Genomic DNA, 21,360 nt, shown 5'->3' on the forward strand with positions numbered 1-21,360 from the left:
TGCTGCCCTGCATCAGTGGGGACCTACCAGCACTGATGTATATTTTGGTGAACAAAAACTGAACTCTGATGAAAGATGTAGGCTATTATTGCTGACCTCTTGCCTGAAATGCTAACTGCTTGGCTGACATGCTATTCCAATTTACTTATATTTTTGCTCCTCCACATGTATGCAGGTGAGTTACTAGCTGGTGTTTCAGGTCAGAAACTGGATGACATTGGCGTAACAGCATGGAAACCAGGGAACTAGCTTCTTCAGGCCATTTATATTAGCCTTTGTTATTAGCACAGATCACTTTTAATTTGAGTAACTGTATGACTGTCATCTCTAACTTTCAGATGATTTTCAAATTGGTCCTGGTGTTGTCCATAGCACTTGCTATTAGAGGTATGTGGTTTTCCTGAGATTCGTCTTTCCTTTTTAAAGGGGCTATGGTCTGACTTAAGGCACATGTTGCAAATTGTATACCTAGAACTGTCTTAAAGCTCAACTCCAGCCATTCAATTTTTTTACTTTCTTGCAACAGTACATTTATTTGTCTTCCTGTCCTGGTGACAACCACTTCCTCTTCCCATATGGGTTTCACAAAAACAAGGAGGGACATCTTCTCAATGGGAGTCACAGGAAAATGGATTTTTTTTTCTCTCCACACTACAGTAGTAAATGACCTGATTTTATTTGGGTATGGATATAATGACCCTCTTTGATATCTACAAATCACATTTCAATGTGTATGTGAGATGTCTGTAACAAGTATTTAGTGTTACATTTATTAGGCACGCCAGCTTGCACTGCATAGTTAACATGCTCAAAGGACCACAACCAACATCCACCAGGTATTGGATTGTTTTGGCCATGTAAACTCCATCTGTGAAGATGCACTCAAGTCAGCGGTGGCGGCTCCCGTTCTACAAGTTCCCTTAAATTACAAGCTGGCTCTGGGGGCCATCACCCTGTTAAGTCCTATTAGAGCAGTGGGGCCAAAGCCCTACTCCTATATCACAGGAGTGCAGTTTGTTCTGCACTCCTGTGACCGGTTTTCAGCTTATAGCTGGCTAATGTCCACTGACATCACTCAGCCGGTTCAGGTACTGGGCTAATCCTGACTTCTCAGTTGGGATCCAATGAGAAGCCTGGACAGGCAGCTGGCTTAGCCTATCAGCAATCTGTTGGGAGATTGTAAAGCCCCCCCATTTTCATCTGGTGATCCAGACAGTCTGGTTTTTCAACAGAGCAATCTCTTAAGCAGAATATCAGTTATGAAACCATTTTAAAAAAGATCATTGTAAGCACCCTGTTAATGTAAGACTTTTATGCCAAAATGATAAAACAAATGCATTATAACGTGAGCTGGAGTTTCAATTTGTTAGTGCATTTAAATCTGCTAGCTCATCCAACACGTCCATTCCCCCCCCCCCCCCCCCCCCCCCCAGACTGAATGCTGCTGTCCATAGGTGCCCATTCTCTGAATGCTGTTACTGGTCAGATCACCAGCTGAAAAATGGGTAGAAAACTAAAGCTGTCACCATATCTAATGATTGGTAAGCTGCAATATTAACAATTTTGGTTTTGAGTTTAAACACCCTGGTTACATTGGGTGCAATTTGCATATCATGCAACCTGCAAATCGTATGCCAAGTCTCACCCTATTGTCTGCTATTAGAGCGGTCACATTGGTGCGGTTCCGACTTGGTCGGAGCCGCACCAATTTCTAAAGTAGTGCATGCAGGTCTGACTGAAGTAGTAAAAGGCAATTAAATTTGCTGACTGGATCTGCAGTGGCAGTTATTCTCCCTCTGGACAGGCACTGTAGGTATGCAGAACAGGCAGTAAGAGTTGGACTTTACTAGTTGTGTGCATTCTGGGAATGCAATTGGCATTTGTCAATATTGGGATGAAGAAGAGAACTTGATGCTACCTTGGCATGTCATATTGCTCAACCATATTTTGTGTGGGTTCAGTTCAAGTTTTTCTATTTAAAAAAAAATGCTTATGATGGCACAATGACAATGACAATCTATAACCCCTCCCTCTTGGTTTGTCCAGCTGACGAGGTATGCTACAACAGGCTGGGATGTTTCTCAAGCTTCCCACCCTATTCTGGCACACTGGCCAGACCGGTCAGTCGCTTACCATGGGCACCAGCGGTGATTGATACTCGATTCCTGCTTTTCACTAAAGAGAATCCACAACAATTCCAAGTAAGTATTTTCCCCTCTTGTGTACAGCCAACTTTCCAAAGAATGTTCTATTATGTAGAATACTTGAAACCTCTCAGGTCTTTGCTTTTGTATGTCTCCATTGGGTAGGTTAGCCCTAACTGGGTCAAAATACAAAATGGTAGTTGTGGGGGGGGGGGTGCAAAAGCATTACAATTCAGTTGGCACCCTTGCTGAACAGCTGGCTTTTTGAAAGCTGGCTGCTGTTGGCTGGAATGTATTACAATGTGTATGGTGGGGGGGGGGGGGGGGGGGGGGGGTGTACCAGTCAATGTCATGACAGCACATGAATTGACTTGCTGCATCTGGTGTCTTCCAGTTTGCACGAACAAGGAGAGATTTTGGGAGGGTAAGCAAACATGTGGACATAATCTTGTGTGTATGTAGATGTATGTCTTGGGGAAATGGCAGTCCATCAAAGTCAGATGAACTGACATTTTATGAAACTGTTTCTACCAATAACTTGCTCTCTAGCTGTCATGATCCCTTTTTTATCAGTGACCTGACCTGTTCCTGTATTCTGCAAATAAAGTAAACTTACACTTGCCTGTCTGGCAGGTCCAGTTAACTTGTCTGCAACTACATGTCTCTCCTAATTATAGCATGATGACAGTTGTAATTAAGTGGTTCCCATTTTGGAAGCTTTTTTGTGATGCTATGCTGTAGTTGGTGACAACATGAATGCCAATGTGGGTCAACCAGGCAGAAGGGGCATGGGAGCTGTTTACGATTTGGTCTCCTGCTTCTGGATGGCCATGAGGGTGATGTAGAAAATCTACAGGCAGAATTAGTCTCTTAATCACCTGGAAGAGGCTGAGAATGGAGCTCAGCATAGCAATCGTATCAGGGCCCTGCCTGAGGCTATTACAGATCTCCATGGCTCTGTGTTATTGCAAGAACTAATCCCTTATGTTCTGGTTGATAGTTTGGAGATGGATAGGATACATAGGGCTTTAAGCTGCAGACCACCTGAAGGCCCACCTTGGGACATCTTGAAATTTTCATTAAACTAAGGAACAGGTGATGCAAATGGCTAGAGAAATGAAGGCTCTTTCGTTTCAGTCACCCCTATCGGATTTACTCTGATCTCTCCCAAACTACCATCTTTAAGAGATCTATCAAGCCATATCTCCAGATCCTTCAGGACAATCCTTTCTAATCACCAGGAGTTCCCTTTCAGACTGTCCTTGTGTATAAGGGATCTCAATATGCCTTTTAATCCACTTTATCTTAAATGCAGTCTGTCAGAGCTTAATCTCCTAGATTCCAACTCTACATCACAGACCTCAACTAATTCATCAGCGCAACTACCTAGATTACCTCATAGCCTGAGAGTCTTCCAGTCGAGAAGCTGACAGAAAATCCCAAGCAATGGCCTGGCATCATTCTCAGAATTTCCAATTGGCTGACCTGCATGACCTATTTGTTTTCTTTTTGCCTTCTCAGTGGCCTTTTTTGAAGTTTAGCAGCTGGGTGGGCCTTCCCCTCTGATTTTGTGCAGGTGCTAGGAGAGTGACGGAGGGAGTTATTTGTTGGTCGTTTTGCTTTTTTTTTTTTTTTTTTTTTTTTTGAGTTTGGGCAAGGACACGGGGGCCCCATGAGTTGTCAGTCCACCCCTGGTCTGACCATGATCCTATTATCGCATAGTGTTCAGTTCCCTCTGTCCACAAGCTCCCTCCTGGTATCTTAATGATTTCCTTTTTCCTCTGTAGTTGATGTTAGGATCCATTCCTTGGATTATTTTTGTAATAATTTGGGTATGGTCTCCATCTGTTACTCTTTGGTAAGTGTAAAAAAACAATTAGAGGCCATATCATACAATTTGCTTCCAGACAGCATAAGGAACAGGACAATCGACAGGCTTTGGAACATGAGCTTGAAAGGGCTACAGTGCTGTTTAAGTCGTCTCAATGGCTGAGCTCCAACAGAAGGGGATCGTCTTCTTACAGATCTCAATCTGTCTGAGGCTGAGCATCATTTGATCTCATCAGAAGTTTTATGGGAATGCCAACAAAATGGGGACCATGTTGGCTAATTTATGATAGTTTGGCCCTCAAATGCAATTCTACTTAAATTAGGGAATGTCATCTGAGAACCTCTAATCCCAGGCATATAGTGGATGAGTTCTCATCTTTCAAAACATTATGCTTGCTTGGGGGGGGGGGGGGGGGGGGGATACATTCCTCCAGAGACTCCTTTACCTCATATAACAGACAATCAAAGGGACATGTTGGGTGCTGATATTACACAGGACAAGCTTCAGCAGACTTCAATCTTTGAAGGTGCATAAGTGTGCTGGCCCAGATGGTTTTACAGCTTTTATAAATTCAGCAATGTTGCAATTCCCTTTTTTTTTTTTTTTTTTTTTTTTTTTTTTGCCCAGGTATTCAATCTGTTTAAGCAGGATGGTCAGCTGACTTCAGAAGTGCCGAATGCTCAGATTGCTGATCTTTTCCCAGTTTAGGAATCCTCACAATTGTGGTCAAATGACTACCCTATTTCTCAAATGTGGACATGAGAATTCTGACAAACTCTGGCCAATTGACTGTTAATCCCTACCTTTATTGATAAGGATCAAGTGGGTTTTGTGCCTCGGCACCAAGCAGCCAATATTCAATCTATTTTTAATTAGTAATTTTTGCTCACATGTAGTCCTGTGATCTTATGTTCCTGTCTTTGTAAATAAGCCAGGAAAGCACATCAAAGGCTTTAGTCATATCCAAAGGGCCTTGCAGAGGTGGGGTGTGGGAGATGATTTTCTTTAGTGGATTCATAGACTTTATAGTAGTCCCATTATCACGGGGTTGAATCCTGTCTCCAATTAAGGGTGGTATGTGTCAGGGTGGTCTCTGGGTCTCATTTTCCTCATGGCCCTAGAATCCCTTACTGTTCGCATTTGACTTCATCTGGACATTTCGAGTCTTGAGTTGGCAGGATTGCATCAAGATTGCCTTTTTTGCAGACTATATTCTGATGTTTCTCTCCCCAATCTTGTCACTTCTGACTGATTTCACTCATCTCTCAGGATTGCATGTACATCCTACTAAATCAGTAGCTATGAACATTTCCCTTCCCCCAACTGCTTGTGACACCTTCAATCCCAATTTCCATTTCAATGGACTTCTCCCTTATTTGGGAGTTACTTGCACCTTATTTGTATGAGGATATTTCTCCTCTGCTTTCCCAGCTAACCAGTCAATTGTACTGTATCTTTTATGGACTTTTTTATCATGATTGCCACCACTTCAAAGGAACCCTTGCATTTGTGAATGTACCAGGCATTTACCAAATGCCAGGGATGTGGTACACAACTTTCAGGGAAAGGAAAGTCTCTGGTGTGGCTGAAATACAGTGCTTGTACACAGCTCAGGCTACTACAGTATTCCAGCCAGTCTGTTCTGGTCAAAATTTGTTTAGACCATGCTGGCCCAAATTGGTGTCAAAACCTTGAATCTCTAAAGGCTAGTTTCAGATAGCTGCAACTCTCATACCAAATTTGTGTGGTCATGGCAGCCTGTTTGAAGGGGCTGCTGTGCCTGTTTACTGAAGGCTTTTGCGCTACAACTTTTGTGTAGGAAACCACACTGCATTTTTCAGTGCATGGGTGTTTTGTTCATCTCACCCCTGTTTTCTGTGCAGCTGTGGGAATGCATGAGTCACATGAAGGTACTGAAGCGTCGAAGATTGACTTCACCTATCTTTACAAATAAACATTTTAAAGCCCCTTTAAATGCCTCAAAGAATAAATACATTTGACTGCATTAAAGCTGATAAGCATATTTCTTCCAGGTGATCAGCGCTCTCAATGTCTCCTCAGTCTCTCACACCAACTTTAAACCCAGCCAGAAATCCATATTCATCATCCATGGCTTTGTGGAGATGGGAGACAAGCTGTGGCTGGTAGAGATGTGCAAGGTCAGTGTCTACAGGAAAGGTCCTGGTCAACTGTTCTATGAAGTGTTGTGTGCTTTTTTTTTTTTTTTTTTTTTTTACCTGTTTGTTCATTCTTCTAGGCTCTCCTAGAATTGTCAGATGTGAACTGTTTCTGTGTAGACTGGAAAGGAGGATCATTTGCTCTCTACACACAAGCATCCAACAATGTCCGTGTAGTTGGGGCAGAAATTGCCTATTTCTTGAACACTTTGCAGGTAGGTACCATGCTGGGAAATCAAACTTGGGCTGAAGCTTGTGACTTCATTCTGGGTATCTTAAGCTCTTGACACTTGATATCTATATCTGTCATATTGCTGCATTATAAGAACCTGGTTGCATTATTTTCAAATGTTAAAGCTTGGAAAAGTTTTCTCTCTCAGACAGCATACAACTATGACTTGAATGATGTGCACCTGATCGGGCACAGTCTGGGGGCACACGTTGCTGGCGAAGCTGGAAAGAGGCAGAGGGGAATCGGAAGAATTTCTGGTAGGTGTGGTGGTCCTGGTGCTTTGTTCAGTTGACGCTAGCATTAAACCTAGAGGACCAGCAGGTGTACACTTGGGTCAGCCATTCTATTGAAGGAAGCTCAGTTTGAGGTGATGGATGTGTTGCCCTGAACCACTTTCAGGGCCCCATATTGGGTACATAAATGTTGCCTAGTAGAACCACCAAGCCTAAAAGTGTAGGGCGAAGCCAAGCAATGGCCAACATCAACAAAATCCATAAATGGAGGAATGACAATATCTACTCTCCCATCTAGTCATAAGATTTACATGGCTCTTCCACACGGGACACCCATCTCGGGGCACCTTTGCAGCAGTTAACAATGCAGATCTTCTACCATGCCCAGCATGTCAGACAATTTAAATGGGGAAGTGGCAGACCAATGAGCCAGCTTGCTACTATCGGCATGTTTCTTGTTGGCACATGGCAATTGCAACTGGCTTATATGCTTTCTATATTAGCTCTGCTGTACAGGAACCAAGACTTCAGGCATTTGCACTGCTTAGTCATTTTGTGTGAGGTTTTTATGAATTGTGGACAGAGCTGCATCTCTCAAATCTATCTGCTGCTACAAGTAGCCATAGATTTCATTTATACAGCTGTGGGCAGGACCACTCACCATGCTTGTGGGGGTACCTTCCCTGCATGTGAGGGTACCTTCCCTGCATGCATGAGCTTACAGTACTTGGGATCAGGGGCAGGCTGCATTCAGGTGGAATCTACCTTAAGGCAACTCTGACTTGGAGACTGTAGTACTTAAATCTACAAAGTTCCTCTGACACACTTGGTCAAATTTTACTACAGTTTGTCTGATTTGTAGCAGAGTTTTCAGGGACACCACTGAGCCCATGTCCCTCAACCTGTCAGCATACTTCTGCCACCTTACTTCCAGTGATAGACTGAGCTAACATTGAGCACTAGCACACAGACCTCATGCTTTCCTCTTCAACTTGCCAATTTGACACTTTAATAGTAGCCTTGCTTCATACCAAATGTGATCTTACAGGCCCAAGTTCTTTCATATGCCAGAAACCTGCAAGTACTCCCTAAGTAACTTCAGACTGGGTTTTATGGAAAGCAGTTCAATTAACTTTTTAGGAAGTTCCAAACAGTACAAGCCTAGGTTCAGTGCATGCATTCATCACGAACTATTGTGGCTGCCTGCCCAGGTGTTTTTTTTTTTTTTTTTTTTTTTTTTTTTGCTCCTGGGAAGGTAGGGTCCGACAGCCGGGGGGGGGGGGGGCACAAACTGGTTAATCCCTTCCCTTGTCTGGGCCAGCTACTCAATAATTAGTGTAGGAAACCTGCCTACAAACTGCATAAAATGTAGTATTTGTCATTCTGTCCTTGCATGAAGGAAGACTGGTTATTTTTTTTAAATGGTACAATGCAGCATACCAAACATCTACACTTGTGGTGTGCTGTTGACAATCTATAATCAGCAATAACCAAATATGCTCATTCAAAGGAGTTTACATACCAGTGTCCCTTTTTAATCTTTTTTAACACAAACTTGTTCTCACAGGACTGGATCCAGCCGGTCCCTACTTTGAATACACCCCACCCTTGGTAAGACTGGACCCTACAGATGCTGTGTTTGTTGATGCCATTCACACAGATGGGTCACTCACTATGAATAAACTTGGTAGGTATGGCTTCTACAGTGTTCTTAAACCATTGATTCCAGAGTCTGCTTTTAGCAGCTAAGAGGAAAGGATGATCTGAGGACTCTATGCTTTAGTACGGACTGTCCTGTAAACACAAGCAAAGTTTTAGTTTACATGAATAGAACTCAACTGGCTTGGCATGGATTGCTAGAATTGACACCAACCTGAAAAAGTTCTTACTTCAAAGTTTGACATGATCCTCATGCTGCTAGAATTCCTTTCAATAAGCCAAGGGTTGAGTGGATCACTTGTGCTTTTTACAACTCTAGTGCAATGCTATAATTGGGCAACTGGCTATGGATCATGATCCCTTGTTTTTACCTTTTTTAGACAGCTGCTCCTTATACTAACTGGCAGGAGTTGCCAAAATACCCTTTGACTCTGCACAATGCTCAGGATTAAATGTAGAATGAAGCTAATAAACAGGACTATGAAAATTAAAAATGGTGAATCTGTTTTGTGTGGTACATTATCCCTCATCCATGGCTTATCAACAGTATGATCTAGTTGCTGAGTGACAGCTCTTGTAAAATTTAATAGATCTCTCCCAGGGAAGAATGCTAGTCACTGGCTTACCTTGGCATGCATTTGCTATAGTCTTTTGGCAAAATTGGATGTTAAAACTGGCCCATCATTAATTGGGAAGATATTGAATACTGTAACTCCTTTTCTGTCAAGATGCCAATTTGTTGCCTGTGTACTACAAAGTTTGGGTTTTGGAAGATTGTGATTATAACTTGCACACTTCACCACCACTGTCCCAACAAGGTGTTGGGATGTCACAGGACTTGAATAACATTAAAACCTTTTTTATAGGTAGGCTTTTCCCACTAAATTTTACAAATCTGTTAAGGGCTTGTTTATACACTAAATGCAGTCTTATCTGTAGTGCAAACCCATATGCAAGAAAATAACTTTTTAATGAAACTAGTTTTTATGCCTCTACAACTTCACGTTTACACATAAATGCATGCAGGACTATACACTGAATGCAGAATTGTGCTGCAAGGAGCTTTTACTTGTGCAACTGCATTGGGTGTTTGGTCTTCTCTGATTTTGGTATCTTTTTTTTCAGGTTTTGGTGGATATGGCATGATGCACACACTTGGTAATGTTGACTTTTACCCTAATGGTGGTGAAGTGATGCCTGGCTGTGATAAAATCTCTCTTGGAATTGGAGATATTGATGAGCTTATTGAAGGTAACATGGATTCTATATTACTCTGCTTTGCTCTAGTAGTTAAGTGATTATAATGGCATAACTTGCTTTTCAGGAATGATTGAGCATGTCCCCTGTAACCACCAAATGAGTGTTAAGTTCTATACAGAGAGCATTCTGAGGCCTGGTGGTTTCGTTGGTTACCCTGCTTCATCATATAAAGATTTTCAAAAGGTAGGTCTTGATGCAGGTTCTTCACTGTGGGAAAATTAGTGTTGGGCAGCTAGACAGACCATAGCGTGTTCATGTTACTATAACCAGTCTAGGAACACTAGACACAACATGAAGATGAACTTGTTCATTCCCTTTTTTTTATTCCACCTTTTGTAGGAATATCTAAATTAAAGTCTCAACTCTAGGAATTACAAAATCTTACCTTGTGTTCTGGAGGTAATGTAAGGGGATTCTTTAGTGGATTGAACACCTCCTGTCCAAGTATTTATTTCCACTTCTGCAGACAAATTGGGACAACCCTTGTTAATACGGCAGATTACTTTCTTCTGGAAACCCAACTCTATAATGCCACTTGTTTGAAGGGGCTAAGGAGTTGGGGTTTGCCATATTACCATGCCTGTACTGTGCTGGCATCTAATCAAATGTAAACTCTTGTCAAATGCTATGTGCCCCTACAAAAACTTCATTATGTAGAAGTTGGACTTGCTTATATCTTAATGGCAGAACTTGGTCAGTTCTTAGGCTTACAGTTTCAGTAAGTTTGTTCCAATAAGGTCAAGACTGAAATCCTAAGACCTTTTTAAAATGTATATTAAACTCTTGTATGCTGTATTATGGGAACACTGAACTAGGGTGGGGGTTTTGACTACAAAAATAGATACTTTTAAAGTTCTGCTTGGTTTTTGTTCTCTATGAACAGGCATTTGTGGGGGAAATTTCCATCAATCTTGATTCAGAAGGCATGCAAGTAGGGCAGTAGTGGGAACTTTCCAAATCTGACATGTTGGTGTCTTCACGCAATATAAATTAGAGTTCCATAATTCATTTTTTTTGTTCCCCCTCCTAGGGATCTGGGTTTCCATGCAGCAATGTGAGTTGTGCTTTCATGGGGTACAAGGCAGAGGAATATGTGTTTGGTCATGATCAAGACTCTACAGACAACCAGAAGTTTTTCCTGAACACTGGAGGCCCATCAAACTTGCTGCGTATGTTCTATCTAAAACTGGCTGTCTCAGCACTACCACTAAAATCTCAACCACCTGGGATCACATGCATGTGTCTTAGTTTACATGGTTAACCTTAATGGTGTGACTGTGGGTCCTTGTATAGGGATTATTGCAGGAATTTAAGGCCTATGGGTGCTGCTGTTGTACAGACCACCTGCTTTTGGATACTGTATTCTGGGTCAGTAATTCAAATACAATGAAACCAGAAATGGGCAAGAAACATGCAATAGAATCCCTGTTCATGCCTTGTACTGGAATGAATAAGGGTATAGTATTGTCTGGGGAAGTTCTAGGCAGGTGCAAAGATGCTGTAAGAATGCTTTCAAAAAATTTGTTTGCAGACTGAGCAAATACTATATATTTGGCATGGCTACCCTTTTGGCTTCAAACGAGCATAAATTCTTACACCTGCCTCTCATCCTACAAAATCCCTGACTTTGCAAGTGTGAGCAACAAATCATACCAGCAGGTGCTCAACTGTGGGTTGAAATGGGTTAACAGCTGTGTAGGAGGCTTAAAACTGGGTGAAACAGTCACTCTGTTAACACAAGGAGACTATTTCATATTACAGGTCATACATATGGCAAGACTGAGCGCGCGCACACACAAAATGCAAGGTAATTATACTGAATCAGCAAGGTCTCCAAGCAAAGATTACAAAGCAGACTGGGTTTTCAAGATGTGTTCAAGCTCTTTAAGTGCAAAGAAACAAGCAACCTTAAGTATTGTAGATGCAGTGGTCAGCCACAACTTGCTTCAGCAGATGCCAAAATCAGGATTACATTTTACTTCCCTTTTGACATCGCAAGCTGTTTAGCGCCATAAGCACAGAACTGGCAGAAACCAGTGAGACCAAAGTACATCCAACTGTCCTGAGAAGTCTAGCCAGTAGTGGTCTTCATGGAAGCACTGCAGCCAAAAAGCCATACCACTGAATTGAAAACAAGGCCAAGCAACTCAACTATGCAAGAAAACCTAGAACTGGGGTGCAGAAAAATAAAAGCAGGTGTTCTGGTCTGAGTCAAAACTTTAAATGTTTGGCTGTAGCAGGAGGCAGTTCAAAGGATTGGAAAGCAGTACAATTGTTTGCATGCAGCAGTGAAACATGGTGGAGGTTCCTTGCAAGATTAGGGCTGTGTTCTGCAAATGGAGTTTGAGATTTGGTCAGGATAGTGACCTCAATGCTGATAAATACAGGCAGAAATGTATGCATCAGGCCATTACCATCAAGGAGGCCCCAACTTCTGCAGCAGAACAACCCCAAACAAATGTACATATTCACCAGCACACCACAGATCTCAATATGGTCCATAAAAGATCACCTCAAAAGTGCAACATTTCAGAGCTGCATGTGATCGCATTGCACTTTTCTCTGATCTTTTTGAATACAGTTTTGGACCATAGAGATCAGCGGTGTGCTAGCAAATATGTACATGAGGTTTCCAGTCCCAGCTGGTCACTACAGCACCTGCTGTTGAGCCATATTTCCAGGAATGTGTGCAAAGAATATAGTTGGTCAACCCCAAACACATGGCCAGTGTCATTATGAATTACCTTCAGCATAAAGAACACGTTCTGGAAGTGACTTGGTCCCCACAGGGCACTGATATCAACATTGCACCTGGGATTGCATAAGACAGGATGAGGCAGTCTACATCCTGAAGATCTGTGGTTCTCAAATATCTGAAACTACCTACCTGCTGAGTTTGATGCATATACAGGTGCATCTCAATAAATGGGAATATCAATTTTTTTTTTTTTTAATTTCAGTGTGAAACTTGTGTATATTCATTAGTTATGTATCTCAAACAATTTTTTATATTTGATTATGGCTTACAGCTAGTGAATAAACCCAACATTCAGTATCTCAGAAAATTAGAATATTGTGGCTTCATGTCACTGTAATCAGCTAACTCCAACACTTGTAATGGTTTCCTGAGCCTTTAAATGGTCTCAGCCAGGTTCAGTGGATTACACAATCATGGGGAAGACTGACTTGAGTTGTCCAGATGTGTCATTGACACCCTCCACAAGGAGGGTAAGTTGCTAAAGAAGCTGGCTGTTCAGAGTGCTGTATCCAGGAATGTTAATGAGAAACTGAGTGGAAGGAGGAAGGAAAGTGGTAGAGAAAAGGTGTCCAACAGGGATATGCACAGGATTGTGAGGCAAAGGCCATTCAAGAATTTGGGGGAGATCCACAAGAAGTGGATTACAGTTGGTGCCAGTGCTTTAAGAGCCACAACAGATCTAAGCAAGGCATGGGCTACAACTGTTGTGTTCCTTGTCTCTCCTGGGATAAGAGAGGATTGGATTGTTGCTCAGAGGTCCAGTTCTTCCAGATGAAAGTAAATTTTGCATTTTCATTTGGAAATTGAGGTCCCAGTCTAGAGGAAGAATGGGGAGGCACAGAATTGAGTTGCATGAGGTGCAGTTTCCAGTCAGTGGTGGTTTGTTGAGCTGTCATCTGCTGGTGTTGGTCCAGCAAATACCAGACCCAACAGTGCAGATGAGCTGAAGGCTGCCATCAAAGCAACCTGGGCTTCCATAACATCAGCAGCACCACAGGCTGATAGTTCATGTAAAAGGAGCTCTGACCTGATTGTATACATACTGTACTTGGACTTTTCAGTAAGCCAACATTTCTGTATGAACCCTTTTTATGGGTCTTATGTAAGCTAATTTTTGGAGATACTGAAGTTTTTGGGTTGTCACTGGCTGTAAAGCCTCAAAATTTAAAGATGCTTAATCGCTAATCTGTAAAACTTCACTTTTTTTGTAATTTACTGAAATGTTACTTTGATTTTCTAATTTCTAGATGCACCTGTACCTAGAATAGTTTGAAGGCAAAGGGTGGTCACATTTTTTTTTTTTTTAAATTTCTCCTAGTTTGTGTTAAACTTACAATTCACTCAAGCTTTCTTTACAGCATTTTTTCACTGTCCTAGAACTTTTGTTTTCTCAAACTTCAGCAGGAGGTCTGGACTAGCTAGCACAAACTGGCTGAGGACCTGTTTACAAGGCAGGCAAACCATTTTAAAAAATGTAGCTATGCCTAGCTTTCCTGCCCATGGCAACTCCTTTAAAATGAACCATAAAGGCACTTTATTTATAGGCCACCTGTAGCATCCCTTCCCTGACCCACCCCTGAATGTTGAAGCTGACCATTTTAAACTTGGTTTAGAACTAGAACAATCAGCATAGGGAAAATAGCAGCAACCCTAGTTAAGTTAAACTATAGACTTTCTTTAGGCAGCTACCTGGACAAATGGTCAGTTCAGACTTGGGTTAAGGGCACATCAGTCTGGGGCTAGTGGAAGTAAATGTCCTGGGAGTAAAAAATGGATCTAGTGTCTGGTCAGTAGGGGAAATGCTTTTGATTTGTTCTATTACAGGCTGGAGATACCATGTGAAAGTCACTGTAGCTATGCAGGCAGTAGCTATAAGTGGAACACTTGGCGTATCACTCTGTGGGAAGAAGGAATGTACTCACCCTTTTACAATATACAGGTAAATGTTGTTCTATTCTTTTGGTCACCTAATGTTTACAGATTGTATTCAAGTGTGGCATTTTTTTTTTTCCATCCTGCAGTGGCTTAATCTTCATCCTGTCTTCAAAGACATACGCAGCTTTTGTTGATGCTGAAGTGGATATCCTCCCTGTGCAGAGCGTGATCTTCACATGGACAAAAATATTCCCTCCTTTGATAGAACAATTACTGGGTGCTTCATCTGTGACTGTGCAATATGGACATGGAAAAATGTATGTAGGCATTCACTGCATGTCTGACTATTGTAGATTAATGAGGATTACCTGTGCCAGTGTGACCTCCATGTTGGACAGAAAGTGACCTCTTGCAACTCAATGAGGGAGCTGCAGAGTGGTATAGTCCATATGAGTGCAACACAACTCAGATCTACTTGTAAAACACAAACATGCACAAAATATAAAGCCTCCAATGAACTTCAAGTGATTAAACACAAAGATGGCAAATGGTCACTTGATCAGACAAGTCTATGAGTAAGTCCCTGATCACATGACAAGACATGTCAGAGGCAGGGCCATGCATCATGCCTGTAAGTGAGTTTGGCCAACTTAGACATGTATTCATCAAAGGGGCAATATGACTAAAGGGTGGGTTTTCAAAATTATCTTTCTGGTGCACTTGATGTTACAAGTGCACTGGTGCGTGGGGTTTTTACCATTGATTTGGCTAGTTATTACAAGCTGGTTGGAGTATTGCCACATTCTGTACCCAGTCTTGCAAACGCATGTTTGACCTTGCATGGTGTGTGGTTTTTTTTTTTTTTTTTTTTGTGGGTCAATTCCTGGGCAAAGCAGCAACATTGAGGCAGAGCACATCTGCAAGTGTTTATGGAGCATGCATGTTAAAAAGCACTTTTTGAAAGGAATCTTGCACAAATTTCAGGACTTTGAATTTGCTACAAATTATCTGTGCATTTAAATGTATATAAAGTTCACATTGGAGGCTTTATAGGAGTATGTGGGGGTTTTGTCCACCCCAAGGGGCCTAGTGTAGAATTTCCACCAGAACTCCATTTTACAACTAGGCCTATTAAAAAAAAAAAAAAAAAAAAAAAAACTAAGCTGTCTCAAATGCCAGACATTCAGGTTTTTGGACAGACTTGTTGTTCCTTAATGCCCTATGCATAGGAAAAGGAAACCTCTTAAAACTGAAGGTTTGTTCTGTATTGTAAATAACCCACTACAGCTGAGAACCTAACTGGCCAGCTTTTGTGTATTAAATATGGGGGCATGTTTCTTATTGAAGACAAGTGAACATGGTGGTTATGGGGGGGGGGGGGGATACAAAATGCTAAAGTTGCCCTTTTAACCCTTAATTTTTCCTATTAACATATCCCACAGGGGCAGCTATGCTTCCTGCAGACCTTAGAGTGCAGTAAATGGGTGCTTGATCCATATTGCCATGAACACTATCTATGGAAGGATGGCAGAGCACAATCTTGTAGCTGGAAACACAATGGTGACTTGTAATAGTCAGACTTCTATGCTTGAATAGATTTCAACAAGTTACCAAGTATGCCTTAAACTGTTCAATGCATTTTTTTTTACACTTTTTTTTTTTTTTTTAATCAAAAGGCTGCTCTTGCTGGAACTGTTTAAAATGTTAGTTGTCTAGCTGCAAAGCTTCATTGCATGACATATAGATCTGAAGGTCAGACTTCTGCTGTGACTTGCAGGAAGTTTCAAGGTCAATGGAGCATTTCATGAGTTTTTGGAAACTAGCTTCTAGACATTGGTCTGTATGATCTACTTCTATCAAGGACATGTGGTATTGAAGAGCTGCAGCTCAGAACGGAATTATGAGACTTTAGGCTTAGTGTTACTAAACCCTGAACCCTGCATTTACGATCTGGTCTCCCACAGTACACACAATTATGGTATAAACTGCTAATTTTTCTCTGCAGTTAGAGCAGTCTTGTGACTTCAGCAAAGCACATGTTAAAGCTTGTAGGACACCGATAGGAGTTATCTGCTCTAGGAAGATGCAGAATCCCTGACCTGTCTGGACAGTGCTGATTTGGCCCTGTGATCACATGCACTCTTGCAAACTGCTCATGTTTAGAGTGACTCTACATGTCTTATCAGTAGAAGACTGACCTTAAGAAGGGAAGGATCAGAAGACAGGATCAAACAGCCTTTTTACACAATGCATAGTAACACCTTTGGTTCCAGTGAGTATAACTAGCATGATTTACTGCATATACAGACTAATTTTACTGTTGTGGGTTTACTAAAACTTTAAAGCAGTAACCTGTTTTCTTGGATTTGGCTATGGTCTTATTTCTCAACACTGAAATGTGACAAATCTGTGCACTGACTTTTAATTTTTCCTTCCAGATTCCACTTCTGTGGACATGGTGCAGTAAAGCAAGGAACCAATCAAACACTGGAACTCTGCCCTACACCTGCCTCTATGTACCTGCTATGAGCCTAATAAAGCTGATAAACCGCTTTCTTGTCCAGCCTGTGTTCTGTAAATGGTGGGTTCACAGAAATAATGCCTTGAGTAAAACCTGCTCTTGTATTGATGGGAATAGAGGGTCAGGCCCTTGTGAGTCTGCACATAGCTGGCTCCCTGTAATGCATTTGGCTGAAGCCTAGAGCGCAATGGTATTGCATATGCAGCAAAATTCTCCAAACAAGTCTGATTTTTAACAGGGCCCCACTATAAGGCCACTCCATTGGAAGGGCAGGCTTTTCTCCATTTGTGTGTGGTGTGGGTTTTTTTTTTTCTCTGCAGGCAGCCTGTAGTGGGAGAAGCTGATGCATGTGCACAATGCACCTGTAACATGTGGAAGAGTGGTGCTGCTCTTCTATATAGGTGTGCAAAGGCATTGATGCATTTATGGCTATTGACCCCTCAGTCCTTTTGGTTTAACTCCTATAGCAGGTGAATACATCTTGTCTGCTCTTGTAAAATCTTTTAAACATGCTCTTACACTAGAAAAATGCTATACTTGCTACAAAAACATCTTAAAGCCTATGCTCTGTTTGGGTTTTTGTGAATAACATACAATTAGGACAGCCTTGCATTTTGCTTTCCACATCTAAAGCGCTGAAAGTGGGATCTCTAACTAGTCCAGTAAATGAGATGTCTTACTCACAACCTCAGGAGGATTAGCAGACACTGACCTGATCTAAATGACAGACTGTAGAAAGTATCTGTCACAAAGGGAAGGACTACATAAAACATGCCCTAGCTACAGAGATGGAAACAAAATTATTTAAAGACAAACCATGCATGTGTAGCATGATCTAAAGACAAAGTCCAAAAATTTATGACTGTTCTGGGAACACAACAGGGAAAATAATAAATGAAATGCCAATGTGAGTCACTACTCATGACTGTAAGGCTTCATGCACACTACACATTTTAATAATGCTGGTAGCATTGGCTGTGAAGTCACACTTTTAAATGCAAGTTTAGTGCTTGGCTTTTTTTTTTTTTTTTTTTTTTCTCTCCACACTGTTTTTGTTGGCTTTTTTTTTTTTTTACAATTTGGTTTTTTTGCAAAACACTGGTTTGCCATTGTTAGAGGTGGTGTGAGGTTTTTTACACTAAACTGCTAGAAATCCACTAGTTCTAGGTTTTTCAAGCCAAAAAAATTAGCCTATGGTCACTTAGGATAACATGCTGCAGTTGACTGGCTGTCATCCAGTGTGCATGAGAACTAAGACAGTTTGGGGGTCATTTACTTGTTATACCTAGCAAACACCTGGTGTGTATTCACTGAAATCCATTTCTAGGTTCAATTCAATGTTAATTGAACATGTATTAATAGAGACCCATAGTAGGGTCCCCCACTGAGATTTATTGGTGCCACTGAAAAATACATGGCACTAAAGGCACCATACCACAAATTAAAGACTCAAAATTGAACACTTTTTTTTAATTCAAACCATGGTTGGGTTAATGAGAACAGAGTAATCAAATGCTCATCTTAAAGCATGATGCTTGTAACAATTACCATGTGAAATTACAAAATCTGGGCTTAAACGGCATACAAATTATGACGGACATTTTAGTTCCAAGCTGATACTTTTGCTTGTTGCTCCAACACGTTTCACAGGACACAGCCTGCTTCAGGGAGACAAGGTATATAATTCTAAAAATTGTACAAAAATAGGCCATAAAGATAAGCATAACATATTGAAAAAATTGCAAACATAACAAATTCTATTACCCATTAATGGTATCAGTGAATTTGTGGGAGGCTAGTGGGGAAACATGAGCATTGGATCCAAAGAGGAGGGGAAAGAAGGTCCCTCAATCAGAAATGTGGATGTACACCAATTGGACAGTGACATATATCCAGTTTGTATGCTCTGGGACATTTTTAAACAGATGCTTTTTCAGCTTCAAACTACACTGCTACTCACAAATAGTTATATATCAAAGCCCTAACTTCAGGACAACATAGGGTGGAATAACTAAATTCTCAATTTAGTTGTTCCAAAGCACTGTGAATTTAGTGCCACCTTTCCCCCCCCAAGGGAAAGGGGATGCACTATATCTAGACCTCAATTCACTCCATACTTCATCCAAAGGGTATTATACAGTATCTATATAGCCCCAACAGTTTGCTCAGTGCTGTACATTACAATGGGAGACAATACATGAGACAGTACAATGCAATACACAAGGGGTTCAAGGGCCCTGCTCCTTGGAGCTTACAACCTACGAGGGAGGATATAGTAGTATGGGAGGAAATGGCTGTGGGGGATGGAGTGGTAGGAAGAGTGGAAGAGGTTGGTAATTGGCAGAGGGTGGGGTAGGCTTCCCTGAAGAGGTGGGTTTTCAGGGTGCACCAAGAGGAGAGTAGGTGATAGTCTGATGGATTGGGGTAAGGAGTTCCAGAGCATGGGTGACGTCCTGGAGGCAGGCATGGGATGAGACCAGGGACCTAGAGAGGTCTTGTGAGAAGTGGAGTGTTTTGGGTGGTATTTGGATATTAGGTCGGTGATGTAGTTTGGGGCCGAGTTATGGACAGCTTTGTACATCACTGTTAGCATTTTGAATTTGATCCGTTGGGCAATCAGAAGCCAGTGGAGGGATTGGCAGTGGGGGTGGCAGAAAATGAGCAGTTGGTAAGGTGGATGAGTCTGGCCACCATATTCAGGATCGACTGTAGCAGGGATAGTCTGAGGCAGACCAGTGAGGAGGGAGTTGCAGTAATCGAGTTGTGATATGAGGGACTGGATGAGCTGCTTAGTGGTTTCTGGGGTTAGGAACGGGCATATTTTGGAGATGAGGTGGTCTGCGTGAGTTTAGCAATTGAACTTGGGGCTGCAAGGATAGATTGGAGTCTAGAATGACACTAAGGGGTTTATTTACTAAAGCTGGAGAGTCTAAAATCAGACTCCCTTCTGCATAGAAACCAATCGGCTTCTAACCTCAGCTTGTTCAATGAAGCTTTGGCAATAAAACCTGGAAGCTGATTGGTTTCTATGCAGAAGGGAGTCTGATTTTGGACTCTCCAGCTTTAGTAAATAAACCCCTAAGTACTCTGGCTTGTGGGGTGGGCCTGATGGCATTGTTGGATGTGATGGGTACTTGTACCATCAAAGATTTAACTAGGTCAGGAAGGACAGGTCCATGTCACTATAAGGGAACATTTGTGGTGGTTGTGCATATTGTCAATTTCCCAAGGCAGAAAAGCTATCCTGCCAAATGGGGAGCTGCATGACACTATGCTCACAAATGGCAGGTGTTGCAGACATCATGTGTAGCTGTGCCAGTTTTTATATTTGTAAAATCAAACACATTTTTGAAAATTTTATGTTTCAGCCATTCAAATGAGACCTATCCCCTATAGGCAGGCATGGTACTTGGTATTCCAAAAATCTACAATGTCAGGTTTTGTTGAGTTTTAGACCTTAGTCTACACTGGCATGTGCAAGAATACCTTTCTTTGCTTCCTCTAAAATGTTAAAAGCCAGTTCTTCCTGCAAAGTGGACAGGATCCCATATGCTTGAATCAGACCCTATAAATCTCTTGTCATGATCTGGCCCTGTACTTGGATAACCGAGGGAGGAATCCTGCCCAGGAATAAGGGTCTTTACTGAAGTAGTAAGTTGTTGGCTTCTCCCTGTACTAGTTCTCCTTCCATCAACTCTTTCTGACCTGGCTGTTTCTGATATAAAGTGTAACAAGATGGGGTGATTGTGGCTGAAAGATCAGAGTGTAACTAGAACAACCAGTTTAATAAGAAGGCGAAAAGTAAAATTGATAATGCAAAACCACATTTAGAATGGCAGAGTATTCATACACTGTATATTCAATACTCAGTTTGTAGGCAGGTTGCCTACAGTATGTCAGGTAGTGACTGATGTAAGCTGGCAAAGGAGTTGATGTTCATTTCTGTTGACTAGCTTTTTAGACCCAGCCTACCCACTGTGATAGAAATAAGGAGGGAAGGCTGGGTTTCAGAGAGAAAGCTGTGCCTTGCACCAGGCGCATGAGATCTGCCAATTCTTGGAGAGTGTCTAACATAGGACTGCTACCTTGTTGAGGTATGCCTGGGCAGCCTAATAGAGATGCAGTGCCTTGAAAGTATTCATACCCCTTGAAATTTTCCACATTTTGTCATGTTGCAACTAAAAATGTAAAAAAATTTTATTGGGATTTTATGTGATAGACCAACACTTCGTGGCACATTTGTGAAGTGGAAGGAAAATGATAAATGGCATTCAAAATATTTTACAAATATCTGAAAAGTGTGGTGGTGATTTGTATTCAGCCCCTCTGGAGTCAATACTTTGTAGATCCATCTTTTGCTGCCAATACAGCTGCAAGTGTTTTTGAGGATGTTTCTACTAGCTTTGAATATCTAGAGTTACATTTTTGCCCATTCTCCTTTATGAAATGGCTCAAGCTCCATCAGACTGGATGGAGAGCGTCCATGAACAGCGATCTTTCTAGCCACAGATTCTCAGTTGGATTTAGTCAGGAGTTTGACAGGGCCTTTATAACACATGAATTTGATTTGATCTAAACCATTCCATTGTAGCTCTGGCTGTATGTTTACGGTCGTTTGCCTGGAAGATGAACCACCACCCCAGTCTAAAGTCTTTTGCAGACTCTAACAG

The 21,360-nt window shown here is 41.6% G+C and overlaps 1 protein-coding gene across 1 annotated transcript; it reads left to right on the forward strand.

Annotated features, from left to right (window-relative positions):
* The first annotated feature begins 338 nt into the window (after window positions 1–338).
* LOC149445222 (pancreatic triacylglycerol lipase-like) lies at window positions 339–16,712 on the forward strand. The gene is made up of 13 exons (XM_089654061.1): window positions 339–387; window positions 1,080–1,082; window positions 2,047–2,201; window positions 6,009–6,134; window positions 6,233–6,367; window positions 6,533–6,641; window positions 8,185–8,304; window positions 9,402–9,527; window positions 9,601–9,719; window positions 10,567–10,705; window positions 14,119–14,233; window positions 14,316–14,486; window positions 16,608–16,712. The coding sequence occupies exons 1-13, from the start codon at window positions 339–341 to the stop codon at window positions 16,696–16,698; spliced, it is 1,458 nt and encodes a 485-aa protein (XP_089510187.1). The 3' UTR covers window positions 16,699–16,712.
* The last annotated feature ends 4,648 nt before the right edge of the window (window positions 16,713–21,360 follow it).

This window comes from Staurois parvus, unplaced genomic scaffold (assembly GCF_062004578.1).
Source record: "Staurois parvus isolate SC_StPar_1 unplaced genomic scaffold, SC_StPar_1.0 ptg000737l, whole genome shotgun sequence".
In the NCBI taxonomy this organism is placed as follows: domain Eukaryota; kingdom Metazoa; phylum Chordata; class Amphibia; order Anura; family Ranidae; genus Staurois; species Staurois parvus.